This window comes from Channa argus, chromosome 1, assembly GCF_033026475.1.
Source record: "Channa argus isolate prfri chromosome 1, Channa argus male v1.0, whole genome shotgun sequence".
Taxonomy (NCBI): domain Eukaryota; kingdom Metazoa; phylum Chordata; class Actinopteri; order Anabantiformes; family Channidae; genus Channa; species Channa argus.
In genome coordinates, this window is record NC_090197.1 from 16,124,439 (window position 1) to 16,139,966 (window position 15,528).

At 39.3% G+C, this 15,528-nt stretch overlaps 2 protein-coding genes across 2 annotated transcripts; one reads left to right on the plus strand and one right to left on the minus strand.

The window, feature by feature from the left end:
* Window positions 1-230: 230 nt before the first annotated feature.
* Window positions 231-7,663, minus strand: ubqln4 (ubiquilin 4). The gene is made up of 11 exons (XM_067501498.1): window positions 7,483-7,663; window positions 5,743-5,894; window positions 5,410-5,558; window positions 5,048-5,310; window positions 4,740-4,898; window positions 4,351-4,573; window positions 2,801-2,940; window positions 2,333-2,416; window positions 2,004-2,119; window positions 1,756-1,918; window positions 231-1,674 (listed from the first exon to the last, which is right to left on the minus strand). The coding sequence occupies exons 1-11, from the start codon at window positions 7,624-7,626 to the stop codon at window positions 1,522-1,524; spliced, it is 1,746 nt and encodes a 581-aa protein (XP_067357599.1). The 5' UTR covers window positions 7,627-7,663; the 3' UTR covers window positions 231-1,521.
* Window positions 7,664-11,282: 3,619 nt separating this feature from the next.
* Window positions 11,283-13,367, plus strand: LOC137102258 (lens fiber membrane intrinsic protein-like). Its single transcript, XM_067481568.1, has 4 exons — window positions 11,283-11,484; window positions 12,361-12,510; window positions 12,604-12,738; window positions 13,032-13,367. Exons 1-4 carry the CDS (start codon window positions 11,310-11,312, stop codon window positions 13,091-13,093), a joined length of 522 nt encoding a protein of 173 aa, XP_067337669.1. The 5' UTR covers window positions 11,283-11,309; the 3' UTR covers window positions 13,094-13,367.
* Window positions 13,368-15,528: the final 2,161 nt, after the last annotated feature.

The window sequence follows — 15,528 nt, forward strand, 5'->3', positions numbered from 1 at the left end:
CAATATTCATTTCCAGAGAGGTGCTCCTTACTCCACACTCCCTAAAAATAACAAGGTCTATTTAAATAATAAATTATTGCATTTCAAAGTGCAGTGTTTTAATATTAAATTACAAACAAAAGCAGAAAATACATATTTTACGATAAAAGCTAATAAGGTTTGATTAAAGGAAAAGCGCAGACATCATATTGTTCTATCACAAGACTATAATCAACCGACACAGAAATAAACAGTTTTGACCATGTTTTATTTTTTAGTACAGTACTGTTAAAAGTTAGTTCCAACATGTTCAATTGGGAAATGGATTTTTTTTTCAGCTGAGGTCAACAGACAAAGCAAAGCTATAGAAGCAGTTGCCAAGGTTACCACAACTACAATGCTGAGATTTTTAAAAGAAAAAAAAAAAAAAAGAAGAAGTCAACCGAGATTGATTTCAGAAATGTATGGTACCATCATACCAGAATTGTTGGAAAGCCTGTTTTTATTTATTTATTTGATTTCCATGTTTATTTTATGTGACACAAGTCAAAATCATGTCTAGGTACTAACTGCACCGAAAGAAAGAAAAAGAAAATAAAACAAAGAATCAGATTAAAAGAAAAGCTTGTTTGTTTCATTCATATTCATTCTAACAGCATCCTCTGCGATGTAATATTTGATTATGTTTACAGGTCTGGTTGATGCTGTGTGGAAGTTATTCAGGGTTTTGTAATAAACCCACTGAGTGAGGGTGTAATCAGCTGACAACGCTCTTACAGGGCAGGATAGGACAGAAGGCACAGCTGTGGTGCCTTAGAGGGAAAAGACACTGTGCACCCATGAGTGGGCACTTTCTTCTGGAATGACAAATTAGTGCCAGTTTAGAGATCAGTGTAGGGCATCATTTTCTAAAGCGCTTGCAATAAATAGTGAAAGTAGCTATTGATGTTGATGTTGAATCTCAAGAATGGGAAAAAGGGAAGAATAAAACTGAAAGAATATATGGACAAGACATCTGCCTGACCATGTTCTGTCTGTATACAGGAAAAGTCTTCATTTATTGATTTGCTACTTAAATGCCAACAAACTGCCTCACAATGGCCATTTACGAAACAGAGCCAGCAGTCAGTCACATCATATGGGTATAAACTATATTTTGTAAATATCTGTCTGCATCACTGGACTCCAGTTTTATGAGAAGAAAACAATAAATGAAGAAACAGTTGGAAATCCCTTTACAGGAGAGTTTTTGCTCCATTTCTGTGCACCAGAGCACCCTGGTTCAGTTCAGCTCTACAGTGGAACTCTGGAACAGAGATCTGGGTAAGTGATGCCAAAAAGAAAATGTATGGGGACTAGGGAATGATCTGAGAGCAAATAGAGAATGAGGGTCTTACAGATCCTGCCCAAGTTTTTTCTGCAACGTTTGGGACAATACACTTAAATTTCTCTTGGTCTGTGTGTGGTCTCTGTAGATGGTGTGTGTATGAGTTAGGTATGCAGTATGCACTTGTCTGTGTGTCAGTATTGTACTGTATGCCTTTACGAGGGCTGTGAGCCCAGCAGTCTCTCAATAGCGGCATTGATGTCTCCTCCAGTAGCGATCAGGGCCTGCAGGTTGGCCTCGCGGTTGATGAAGCCCATGGCATTCAGCTGGTCCAGCTGGGACTGGAAGCGAACCTCTGGGGTTTGGGACTACAGGGAGGAACATTAATGGAACTTTAATAAAACCCAGTGCAGAAGTTACAGATGTAATTTGTGTGTGTGTGTGTATACCATTGAACTTCCTCCTCCGCCTGCTCCAGCAAACATCTGGAGCATCTGTTGCATCAGCTGCTGCTGGGCGGTGTTTGTACCCGCACTGCTGGGCGAGGATGTTGGGTTCTCTGTGGGCACACTCCCTGCTGTGGGTATGCCAGGAATTCCACCTGACATCAAACTAGATCCAAAGGTAAAACGATAGGTTTGAAAAAAAGTTATCTATAAATAAACGTCAATGAGTATACCTGTCTGCAAGAACATACCTAGGCATGAGGCCTGGTGCTTCTGTCTGCAGAGTCTGAAGGCCCTGTTGTATCTGCATTAGAGCCTGCATGGCCCTGGGGTTGGTCATCACTGACAGGGCTTCTGGGTTCTGCATCTGCACCCAAACAGAACGAATGGCAATGAAGTAAAAAGGAAAAAAAAAAAAATAAAACCTGAGAGCAACTGAATAACTGAATGGAAAAACTAAGCCGGTTAACATCCAAAATGCTTTTACAGTATCCTGCCCTCTATGGGCCAATCAGTACAATTATTTGTTATTTTACTGGGACTATCCATCCTTGCATCTCTAAACTGAAACGTGCAGTACCTGTTGCAGAAAGATAGGCAGCTGAGCTCTGAACTGTTCCTGGAGCTGTGGGTTTCCAGCAAACAAAGGATTATTCATCAAAACCTGGTAAAGAAAGAGAAAGAGAAAGACAATCAAAGTATTTTGTCATTTGTTAACAGACCTCGCAGGGTTTGACACACAGTTAACTTTATTTATTTAAAGGAAAATAATTCAAAGCTGTGCTGTTTGTTCTTTCTTAGTATTTGTTTCAAAAGCAAGTGATTTTAACAGTTCCCCCTCTACTGTTAGCATACATTAAATAAATACATTTATGGACCAAAGCAGGCCTAGCCAAATGCCACTATTTACAAGTAATTTTATATGTGTTATGCAATTTGTGGCACATATGAGAATAGAATTTCAGGTTCTGTAATATAATTTGACTGTTGAAGGTTTTATATATGTTGGTGTTAGGAACATGTATGCATCCGTCTTTCCACTCATTACCTGGGAAGCCAACTCTGGATTTTGAGCGAGTGACTGCATCATACTGCGCATGTAGGGAGCAGACAGCATGTTCTGCATCAGCTGGGGGTTTTCTGAGATCTGCTGCAGTAGACTCTGCATGCCTGGGCTGCTGAACATGCCTGCAAAACACATTTGCATCAGTAGTTAACATACCAACAGGTAAATTCTACAGTAATTCACTACGCAACAAAAGGCTCCACTGTATTGTGACATTTTACTAAGGGTGTCAAGGTACACTGACTTGAACTGACCCGTTTCAGTACAGGACTTTTGGTTCAGTGGAGATATGTATCCAATGCAGTCTTTAACAGTAGTTAACAACCGGTTTGCTTTGTGTGCAGAACATTTCTTTTTACAACTCACACGCATTAAATGATGAATATTTTAAATTAGAGCCTGGAGCAGCAAGCTAAACTTAGCCAACCCTCCGGCCAGCAAATGTCATGGCAAATGCAAATAAGAAGCTGTTTCTGGTCATTTAAACAGCCTTTCCCTAATAATCCAGATACAATCAAATAATCGATATGGAAGCAAATCTCCAGCTATATTCAGCTGTTAATAATACAAGATTTAAAGGGCTGCTGAAGGTGAGTGAGCCCTGGTTTACAATGCAATGTACTAATTCTTCTTTTCCTTTCGGCTGTTCCCTTTCAGGGGTCGCCACAGCAAATTATGTCCCTCCATCTAACCCTGTTCTCTGCATCCTCTTCTCTCACCCCAACTAACTTCATGTCCTCTCTCACTACATCCATAAATCTCCTCTTTGGTCTTCCTCTAGACTTCCTGTCTGGCAGCTCTGACCTCAGCATCCTTCTACCGATATTTTCACAGTCTCTCTTCTGAACGTGTCCAAACTACCTCAATCTGGCCTCTCTGACTTTATCTCCAAAACATCTAACATGAGCTGTCCCTCATTCCTGATCCTGTCAATCCTTGTCACTCCCAAAGAGAACCTCAACATCTTAAGCTCTGCTACCTCCAGCTCTGCCTCCTGTCTTTTTTTCAGTGCCACTGTCTCTAAGCCAAACAACATTGCTGGTCTCACCACCGTCTTGAACACCCTTCCTTTCATTCTCGCCGATACTCTTTTATCACACAACAAACCTGACACTTTTCTCCACCCGTTCCAACTTGCTTGCACTCCCCTCTTTACCTCTTTTCATAACTCTCCATAGCTCTAAGTACTTAAAGTCCTGCACCTTCTTCACCTCTGCTCCCTGTAACCTCCCTGTTCCACTTGGGTTCCTCTCATTCACACACATGTAAAAGCCTCTGTTGTTCACCACTGGTTCAAAGAATGCGGGGAAGCATTCATGACTGATGGGCAGACACCTAAAGCTAATGAGAGCTACTTAACAGTGACTTGACATCACATCAATTCTATGTATATATATTTTAGGTTTATTTTAACATTGTTTAAACATTTATAAACTGTTCATATCTACATGTGTCCATAATGATTGACTTAGATTATTTCATGTTGCATACTGAACTGTGATTTTTTTTACCGTTACTCCCCCATTGCTTACCATTGCCCAGACTACCAGGATTGATGCCCAAAGGGTTGGACACACTGGGGTTGGTGCCCCCAGGTGTGCTAGTGCTTCCTGTGGTTCCACCTCCACTCTCAGTGGTGTTGGATGCATTTGGTGGCCCCCATGGATTTGGAAGTGGCTCCCGGTTCTCCGTCCGTGATGGCTGGGCACCAGACTCAGAGCTGCCGCCTAGAGCTGAGAATGGGTTGCTACCAAACTACAGGGAATGTGATCACATAAATAAAACTGAAAAATAGTCAAAGTATAGCCAACTATCATTTAAAATCATAACAACGTTAATAAAATCAAACAACAATTCCCATCAAAGATCAACACCGTACAAACAAACACAGATTTGATCAGTAAACATGAGTCCCAGGTACCTGTTCCCTGGCAGCGCTGAACATGGGTTCCTGGATGTCTGTGTACATCCTCCGCAAGGCATTGTAGCCTCCTGGGATGCTCTCCAAGTTACTTAAAGCCCGGTCTTGGTTCCGCATCATTTCCTGCATCATGGCTGGATTCCTAGCTAGCTCCATGGTCTGAGAGGAATAATAAAGGCAAGTCAAATAAAGTTAATTTCAAAACAAACTTAGTAAATCCCAAATAAAGAAATCTATATCTACAGGGAATATAGTGTAGTGATGCATGTGCAAACTGTATAACTGCCAATCAATCCCAATTCCTTTACCTGTCTCATGAGCTCAGGGTTGTTAAGCATGTGGGAGATCTCAGGGTTACGTTCCATCAGCTGTTGCATCTGCGGGTTGGCCATGATCATCTGTCTCATCAGATCTGGGTTGGACATCATATTCTGCACCAGTGGGTTCTCCATAATCTGAGACAACATCTCTGGGTTGGACATGAGCTGCCTCTGCATTTGCTGCTGCAGTTCCATGAAGTTAGCCGAGCCCATGCCCAGTCCCGCCAGGCTAGCCAGGTCACCAAAGCCAGCTGAAGGAGGCGAGATCATTGGATGATGATTAAACATTTAATGTTTGGGGCGCTGTATAGGATGTCTGCATTTAAATTGTTAAACAAATGTGGACTCACTCAGTATATTTGGTGTCTGTGTGGGTGGTGGGGCAGAGCCAGTAGCGCTTGCTGTAGAGGACGGGGTTGTGCCTGAACTAGAGGTGGTTGTACTGCTTGCTTGAGTGGAGGTTGAGCTAGATGCTGAGGTGCTTCCACCATCTCCTGCCCTGTTTGTAGGTACATGACAAATACATTATTTATGTAAGATGATAAGATTGCTTAAACAGTCCACAAATTCAGTTAACCAAATTTTACGCCAAGATTGTATTGCATGTCTAATTAATCACTCTTATTGGTGAAAAGTTCTGTTGAATCAGATTAATCATGCTTTGTATAGTAATGCCACCTTACTTGTGTGCTGTCTTTATGACTAGATGAACTGTCAGGCCATCTTTGATACCATGTTGGCTAAGGGTGTCACCGTCCTTCAAGATTTTTCCTGCAAAAATCAGAACCAACTGGTCCTGTTTGGCTTTGAACCTCCTTGAGATCTCTTCTTTGAACTGCAAGACAGCAAGAATGTATGAAAATTAGCAATGAGATAGAAGTTAAGGAGACAGAAAGGGAAACGAACTGGGAAAGAGAAAAATAATGAGATGGTTACCTAAGAAGTGCTGCTCTAATCTGTTTTTATTCAGTTGCAACCTTCAGATTTGAAAGCTCCAACTCCCAATAAAGTCTTGTGCACTTATCCTGAGAAAAGTGGGACTGGGACTCTTTTCAAAGTCACTGTTTGACAATCTTACGGCATTATTAACAAAGTAAATGGTCTCATCCTGTAGTCTAATTCCTGTACTGTTTAACAGTACTGTAGATAAGTTTGTATTTCTTAAAATAATACATACAGCACAACCCTGAGCTCAAATAAACCACCTGTAGTCCTAATATGGATATGCAGGAACCTTCAAATTAATAATCATGAAGACTGTGAGTTTCACTTAAATATGTGAGACAGGTCAATATAAATTATATGCATAACTTACTACATGAAAATGATAGTATAATAGTATCTGGTTGTGCTTAGAAATGCTCTCTGTAGGGGACAATCTGTATAGCACATAATATCTTTAGTTCATCAAATAAAAATTTAAATATACATTACTAATAGCGATTAATCTTATTTAGACTTGTTTTTTTGTTTCATATGAGACACTGGCAATTTTTAAACTCTACTTACTACGCTGTTTTATCTTTCCCTTACACATACAAACTGTTACACTTATTTTAACACTTTAATACTGTGTGATTATAAATAGAAATGTATTATTGTTTTGTCTCCACAAAACACTTTCCTTAAAGGTTGCTATCTTCCTTAAAGGAAGACTAGCAACTACTTCGGGGAAACTAACTACGATCAAATTGAAGAGCATCACACAATGCTGTAATTCCCATAGTTCCAAGAGTTTCTCTTTATGTCTATGAAATAAAGGAACATATAGCTGCAAATGAAACTGTGGTTTCATTCTGGCTACATGACAGCATTATGGTGTCACTTAGGAGTAACGTTAACATGTCGCTAAGCCGACAGCACCGCTGAGACTACTTACTGTGTGTATTCCCCAGAAAGCTGAATGACTCAGTGGTAGCAGTGAGAATATTCTAGAGCGATAGATTTAACGTCAGCATTGTAAAGCCGCTGATCTGATATGGGAATGAAAGTGATTCGACAAGTCACCCATCCAAAACTCACTTCCATGGTTCTATCAGACCATTGTAACTTCGGCACAGTAAGCGCAAACCGTCAGCTGACACTTGTTTGGCTACATAGTTGGCCAACGTTAGCTCTACTAGCAAGCGGACAACGCTAACTAGCTAACCGTTACCGTTAGCTGGCTAGCCGGTTAGTCATTTCAAACATAAGCATCATTATGTTCTCCTTTGGGTGTCAGTAACGTCAATAACACTAAAAAGTTGTTACTTTAAGTACCATTTCGTTCACTACACACAACCTCTTTAATCACACGAACGCTCTATTAGCCGGCAAAATTAACGTCAACGCTAAGCTTGCTAACTAGCTTCCTAGCTGAAGTTGTGGGCAGGGGCATGACGTTACAGCACGGCGCTGAACCTCACCATCCAAAATCAACAAACCTGAGTGACAGAGGCATCTTCTGCGATGGCGATTTCTTCTTTGTCTTTAGGAGTTTTTACTGTGACCTTAATAATAGTTCCCTCCGAAGCCTCAGGTGTATTATTGTTGTTATTACCAGGATCTGCGGCGCCTTGGTCAGCCATCTTTGCTCCGCCGATGGAACAGCTCGGGTCTAGCGTCAGCTTCCGGGTCAAAAGAGGTCAAACATCTTTCCAGAATCTTTAGTAAAGACTAAGAATATATGATATGTGTAGTATTGCTAAATGTTTTATTCTTTTCATGAAGATGTTACCTATTGAAATAAATATCTAAAAATCATGATACTGTATCTAAAAATAATGAGATTTTGAGACTTTCTCAAAATAATGACTTACTAAGTCAAAATAATGAGATACTTTGTCAATATTATTAGTTAATAAGTTAAAATAATTAATTACTTTCTCAATATTTTGAATTGGTCAGATCCTGCTCTTGCCATTGGCCGTATAGGCAGCAGCCTAGGGCTCCACCTGCTGGATGGGCCACTACTGCAAGCCCTCAAAAAAAGCTGGTAAGGAGGGCCAGCTTTGTCCCGGGCTGCCCGCTGGACTGTGGCGACTGTGAAGGAGCTGGGCGAGAGGAGGATGTTTGTCAAGCTGACAATACCTGTGGATGGGTGGACAATACCAGTCATCCGCTGGATCAGACAGTGGAGACCCTGTGCAGCTCCTTCAGTGGCAGACTGATACATCCTCCATGCAGGAAGGAGCGTAACAGGTCTTTCATTCCCACATCTGTAGGACTGTAAATCTCAACAGTTCAGCTGAATATTTCTGCTCATGAATACTGTAAATTCTCTTATCTATGTGATTGTTTATAAATGCTTTTGCATATGCATTGTATATTCTACTTTCTATCATTTGATTATACCATAGATGCCTTTGACGCAAGGAAGTCCAAATGTGTACAAATTTAAATGAAAACTATCAGAGACTTTGGATAAGATTTTAGTGCTTCATTATAGTTGTATGTTGTCTTGTTCGCACATTCTGCTTCTGTAAGGTCCATTGTTACCAAATACTAGTACAAAGTATTCACTGCCCATAGCACCATTTCCATTTATGTTGTTGACAAAAAAGGAAAAAACATATGCTGTCACTGGGACTGAGTTTGCAAATGTTTTATTCTATTTTTATATTATTTTGCATCATTTGTCATCATTTTGAGATAGTATATCATTATTTTTGACTTAGTAAGTAATTATTTTGAGATATTATCTTATTATTTTGACTTAGTAACTCATCCTTTCCTCCTCTTGTCCCTCTCTCCTCTCTCTCACTCCACAATTGTCACCACTGTATGACATTAACTTTGTGTCTTTTTCTCCCGTAGTTGTCTTTTTCTCTCTCTGTCTCCCTCTCTCTGTCCCTTTCTGTAGGTGACCCCAGCTTGGGAGCTGCGTGTTTTCCAGTGCACAGCTTATGGTCCTACCAACCTGCCCAACGTTTTGTTGTTGCTTTTTGTTGCTGTTTTCTTTTCTCTCTACACTTTCCACTCACCCCAACTGGTCTAGGCAGATGGCCGCCCACCCCGAGCCAGGTTCTGCTGGAGGTTTCTTCCCTTAAAGGGAGTTTTTCTTCTCCACCTTGCCTATACCTTGCTCAAGGGGGATTTGTTGGGTTTTCTTTATACATCTTTATAGTCTTAACTTCATTCTGTAAAGTGCCTTGAGATGAGAAAATAGGGTAGATAGTATCTTAATATTTTGACTTAGTGACTCATTACAGTGGTCTCAGACATTTTTCAGCAACAAGTTTGAAACTCATTTTAGACATTATTATTTTAAATTAAGCTCTTTACAAAGTAAATTAGCTGCTTATCCTGTTTTAACATAGTTGTACATTTAATATAATCAGAATTTAGTCTGTTTATTTTGCAAAAGAAGACATTTCAGGACTTTGCATTGGGCTTTGAGAACTTAACATAAATATTTTCAGTACTTACATACATTTAATAAATTATTCATTAACTTAAGAAAACATAGATAATAATAAAAATACAATTAGTTGCAGACCTAAAGTGAAGCACCATTACGCAGTAAGAGCTTAAACTAATAATGTTAATGCAGCAAGTCTGACCAATAAATTCAGAAACCATCCAAAAGAATCTGTGCTCCTTGGTTGCCTTTGGCTTGGGCCTGAAGCTCTGGCATCCTTACAGACGTCTTTTACACTGTGCTGTCTTTTAATTATACACCAAGACCTTGCTGTTATTACCCACTTTTCCATTACAACCACATTCTAATCTTCACCATTAAGCAGCTTCACTGGCAGAAATAGTTGTCCTGTGCCTACAGTATTTGGCCTTTCTCATTCGTTTGTTTTGTCGTTGAAAAAATGCCCCTAATTATAGTCATTCTTTCATCTAAACAGACGCAGGCAAACAAAATAAAACAACACCTGATAATTTCATTTACAAAAGTATATCAAATGCATATGGCCATTGCTCTGAATTTTTTTAAACATGAAATGCACACACCGGGTTATGTTTTACATGTTATTTCTATGTTTTCTACTGAATAGATATGATGAAAAAATATCACTTAAAATATATTTGTAGAAATAATATATCTCCATGTTTAGGAGAGAGCAAGCTTGCTTACGTAGTTTATGCCTTTTTATGTGTAACAAAAAGTATTCGTTAAGGGTGAGCTCAAGATATATAAGCAAACTTGATTTTAGTGCTGTCTTAAAAAGCACGAGATACAGCTTACATCGAGTCTTCCCTCTATATGTGTCCCTCTATGCTGCCACAGTGTGACACTATTGCAAAAAAAGTGCTGGTTTCAGCATGTTGCATTGGCACAGACTGTCCTGCATACCTATGCATATCCCCAGTTCTAGAGCGCACCATTTACAAACAAACAAAAACCTAACAAACTCTTCGGCCCCAAACACACAACACATTCCTATGCACACACTCAAATGTACAGGGTCACATGCACCGTGGCCCCTGTAGTGTCTCATTCAAGCACATCTCACACAGAGAGAGTGATGGCTGCAAAGGATTTTGCTTTCATCAACAGAAAAATGAGAGGGCAACTTTTTGGTTTTAGTATTGTCTGTGACTTTCTCTCTTCCCCTCCAAGAGAGTAACACCTCTCTCTCTTCCCCTCCAACTATCTCTAGCTTTACCTCTGCAAGGTGGGCTTTTCCAGAAATAAGGTAAGGGATAAAATTTCAGGGTGGCTTGTGTATGCGTCAGAGGGCAATACATTTATCCTGACTGTGATTGCGCATTGAGGCTAAAGATAAACCACAATTCCTGTTGGAAAAGCACATTGGAAAGGGGAACAACAACCAAGGGCATCATCATATGGAATAGCTTTTACTGTGGCTTTGCTTTATTTATTGTTCGACAAATAGTGATGTTTCCGCTAAAGAAGAGGTAAATTTGCCTAACAAGAAGTTGGTAGAAAAAGTATGTTACTTACCATTCAAGGAGTAAAGCAGCTATAAATGTTGTACTAGTGATAATTTCAGTTTGGATGTTTGGAGGTTTGATGTATGTTTACCTTATTTAGGATTGGCAGCTTTTCATGAGAGTTCTAAATGGACAGTCGAGTATTTTATTTGTTGATTGGATTTTACTACACGAAGCCCTTTCTCAATTTTCTGGTGAAGTTTTGGGAAAAATGTATTTTCTATGATTTTTAGATTTTTTAACAGTGGATGCATAGTGGCACAGCATGAACATATTTTAATTGATAGTACTTGTAGTACCTTGTAACATTTTTGCCTTGCTATACTATAGTTGCTCTTCAGTGTCCCCGCTATCTCAACTCAAGATGTACAGCTTCATGGGAGGGGGCCTGTTCTGTGCTATCGTGGGTAATATCTTGCTGGTGGTCTCCACTGCAACTGACTACTGGATGCAGTACCGTCTCTCTGGAAACTATGCTCACCAAGGTCTGTGGAGATACTGCATGTCCAACAAGTGCTACATGCAGACTGACAGCATAGGTAAGGCACGCAAGATGGGACAGCCAAGATATCACCAGAGTTAAGTCAAACACACACATAGAGTTGGATTTCTATCAGTGGACAAGCTTGATTTTTATCTTTACATCATGATATTGTTGTATGGCTGCAGAGAGTCATGTTCGACAGTCAGATGGCTGTGATACTTTAATTCCCTGCCTGCCATTCAACTGTACAGTAAGTCCCTGTATTTTTCTGACAAGCCCTTCTTAAATCATAAGAGCTTCTCTTTGGTTCTGTGGCCTCATTTTGTAGTTTGTTTTATCTAGAATTAACATTTAGCTTCTTAAAATTTTCAAAGGAACAGACCATTGACTTGATGGTTTATGGCAAAATAAGGTTTTGATTACTATTCCTCAATAAAAACTTAAAATAAAAATAATATGGAGAATAAAATGGAGATATAATAATAAACAATAATAATAATAAAAAATAACGGGGAGTCGGCAGTCGTCCAGAGACCCCAGGGTCAGTGATTTGATCCCCGGTCCTGGCTATATGTTGAGGTGTCTCTGGGCAAGACACTGAACCTCTAACAGCCCATTCCCCTCCCCAGCTGTGCAGTGCCGGTCCAAGCCCTATAGAAATATAGGAGGCTTGCGTCAGGAAGTGCATCCGGCATAAAAACTGTGCCAAATCAACATGCGGACAATGATCCGCTGTGGTGACCCTGAACTCACAGGATAAGCCGATAGGACAAAATTTAAAAAATAATTAATGGATTTAAACTGAAGTTTTCCGTGGCAAAGATCACTTTATTACGTCCATCACTGGACCAGCACCCCAGACCCCATCTTTAAAGATTATTTTAATGAGTTGATGATTAAACCTGATGATTTCTACATGTTTTCTTTACAGCGTATTGGAACGCAGCCCGGGCCTTCATGATCCTCTCAGGGATGTCATGCTTTGCAGGCATCATTGCTGGCATCATGTCCTTTGCACAGTTCTCCTCCTTTGAAAGGTTCAACCGCTCCTTTGCTGCAGGAATCATGTTTCTTGTCTCCAGTGGGTGTACTTTCTCTAGACTTGATATAATTACACCTACACTAATTACACTATTACATATAACTAACTTGTATGTCCCTTTTCCCCTCTCAGCTTTCTTTGTTCTGCTGGGTATGGCCATTTATACAGGGGTGACAATCAACTTTCTAGGAAAGCGCTTTGGTGATTGGCGGTTCTCTTGGTCCTACATACTGGGCTGGGTGGCCATGCTCATGACCTTCTTTGCAGGTAGGCTGAAAAAATTACAGAAGTTACTATCAAACAAAAATGTCATTATCTAGGATATTTTAAGAAAATCTGTCGCCAGGTTAATACAGCAGGACAAAGTTGACATAAAGTAAATGAAAACGATGACAAAACTGATTCTAAAACAAATCTGGTGTTAAAAATAAGGCTCTTTATATTCAGTCTCTTTAAGTATTGTAAATAGATTTAAATAAAGTCCTAAAGACATTTTTGTAATATGCACATAGTTTTTTTGTAATATGCACAAATTCAAACACAAATTCTGTCTGTTGCAGGTGTTTTCTACATATGTGCCTACAGAATGTGTGAATGCAGGAGAGGAACTGCTCCACGTTAGAGGGACAGATGGCTTGTTTGAAATAAAAATGGACAACAGAACTTCAAACATACTAACAGCCAAAAATTATTTGGGAAAGTTTTGCCTTAATAGTGATCAACAACCTGATGAACTGATGTCTGATGTTGCTCCCGGAGACCTCTGACAGTCTGCCTAATATGTTTTTTACAAGTTTTATTATTTCAATATGGATTTTTTTAGGTGTTATTATTATTATAATAAAATTGACAAAACAAACAAACTAATAAAACAATTTCTGTACCTTGTTATTCTAAGGCGATATTATTGTAAATTAAATGTCTTCATTAGATTAGATTAGAAAACTCTGTGTAATTTGGAACAAAAAATAAAACACATGACTCTAAAAATGTGTGATTTTTGCAGCTGTACTCGCAGGCCACCAGAAGATGGCAGTGCTATAACACTGCAACAAAGTACTGCAGCACAGCACTTTTTATGCGATGTGGCCATGGCAGTGTGTTTCAGCTGCGATTCAGTACTTGTGACAAGGATTGCTGCACGTGTTATTATTGGTTGTTGATGGTGGGAAAGGGCATTCCCTCTATCTTTCACAACATGTTTGTTGACATTCCCTGAGTACACTCAAGGATGACACATGGAAAAGTTGTGGGAGGCTGTGTGTGTGTGTGTGTGTGCGTGTGTGTGTGTGTGTGTGTGTGTGTGTGTGCGCCCGCGCGCGTGTCTTTATTAACAGCTTACCCTTTTTCATGCTAATTGTCCATTTTTCACCATTGGCTGGGAGGAAAAGAAAAGTAGCTGTTGAAGTAAGGACTGTTTTAGCTTCTTGATGACGCAGAAACAATGAGAGAAATGTAAACAGTCAGTGGACAGATCCCTTGATCCAAGTTTCCTTACTTGGCTGCTGTGGCTGCTGTGGAGAGATAAGCGCTCTAACATTGTGTTCATAACTTGGCCTGGTCTTAATAGCCAATTATTCAATCAGATTTGAAATTTCACTAAATGATTAGAAATAGGTCTATAATTAGAAATCCTATCTACTTGATGTACAACTACTATGGGATTTTTATAGTAGTCTAACATAATGACATGTAATGATAATTTATTTCTTTGTAATAGACATAAATTATATTTTGAATGTATTTCATATGCCTTTTCAGTTTTATTTCTACACTACTCATGTTTTAACATCCACCACGACTAACATACTGCAACAGTTTTTTTACCGAGGCTTTCAAGAATAAAACATGAATCATTTTTGAATCATGAAGTAAACTGAAAATAAGGTCACGACACACAAACGTATTAAGCCACATAATTCCTATAACAAGGAGAAAACATGGGTGTAAAGGTATGTGGTTATCTTCTTATTATTTGCACCAGGTTTATTCCAGGTAAACACAGTGGATGGTCACACAAAGTCCCACTGTGCAGAAGTGCATGTGCCCTGCAGCCTTCAGCTGGAGAAACCTTGTAGTGTAAAGCAACTATTGACAAAAAAATCATCTCAATCAATCATATGACTGTATCAAGCAGGGACCACTCTGCCAAGGCTCTCAGTGCAGTCACATTAATAGCTGACCTTGCACTGCTTTATGTCACCTTTTACTGTCTGTGTGCATGGAGACAGAAGCAAATATTGATAATGTGGATTTTAAGGTCGGAAAATGTTTCAAAGTCAATAAAAAGTTTGACAAGTACCAGTACGTGTAAGGAAAAGTTCAATTCAAGCACTACATCGTAATGAAACATGAATTCCTCCTTCACATCACGAGTAAGCAATTATGATAGGTGAGCAATAACCACAACTTTTAGAGTGATTTCTATCTTGGCAGGTGTTAATTGTTGCCACAACAAAGTCAATATGATTTTAATCACAACAAAATCTAACTTACGCATCAGAAAACAAATTTGATTAAATTATTGGTGGTTAATTGTTGGTTTTAAAGCAGTAGCATTCTTTGTCACTGTGCTCTATTTGTGCAATATTAACCCTACTTTGTTATTAAATTGATAGTTTAATCTTGCATTAAGTCATTTGGCAGACGCTTTAATTCAAAGTAATTTATAAGTGAGGGACACAGACATCAAGAGAGGACTTAGAATTAAGTGGCTTGCACAAATTGATGTGGACTGGAACAACTGAGGATCAAACACGTCCAAATCTGCATTTACTAGTCATCAATATATTTGACCAGTATGACTGGTAAAGACATTTTCTTTCACTTTAAACACCAGCATACCACAGGCCATATGTGTAACGGTCACTATGAACAAATAAATGTTTTATTTTCACTCATCATATCATCTTGCAGACTGTATAAGTCTATGTATATGCATAATCTTAAAAGGTTTTAGTCAAAAACAGTTTGAGCACTGTTCATAAGCAGATCACTAACAAAAAAAAGTAGGGGGTGGCTGTAGCTCAGTTGGTAAGGCAGTCGTCCACAGACCAC

What these genes read in the sequence shown, in the direction of transcription:
- ubqln4 (XM_067501498.1), bottom strand. Translation starts at nt 7,626, where the DNA reads ATGGCTGACCAAGGCGCCGCAGATCCTGGTAATAACAACAATAATACA. An exon ending in GTCATAAAGACAGCACACAA is followed by an intron (nt 5,559 to 5,742) that starts GTAAGGTGGCAT and finishes ACCTACAAACAG; the next exon opens with GGCAGGAGATGGTGGAAGCA. An exon ending in TCCTGGTAGTCTGGGCAATG is followed by an intron (nt 2,941 to 4,350) that starts GTAAGCAATGGG and finishes TGTGTTTTGCAG; the next exon opens with GCATGTTCAGCAGCCCAGGC.
- LOC137102258 (XM_067481568.1), top strand. Translation starts at nt 11,310, where the DNA reads ATGTACAGCTTCATGGGAGGGGGCCTGTTCTGTGCTATCGTGGGTAAT. An exon ending in CATGCAGACTGACAGCATAG is followed by an intron (nt 11,485 to 12,360) that starts GTAAGGCACGCA and finishes TTTTCTTTACAG; the next exon opens with CGTATTGGAACGCAGCCCGG. An exon ending in AATCATGTTTCTTGTCTCCA is followed by an intron (nt 12,511 to 12,603) that starts GTGGGTGTACTT and finishes TTCCCCTCTCAG; the next exon opens with CTTTCTTTGTTCTGCTGGGT.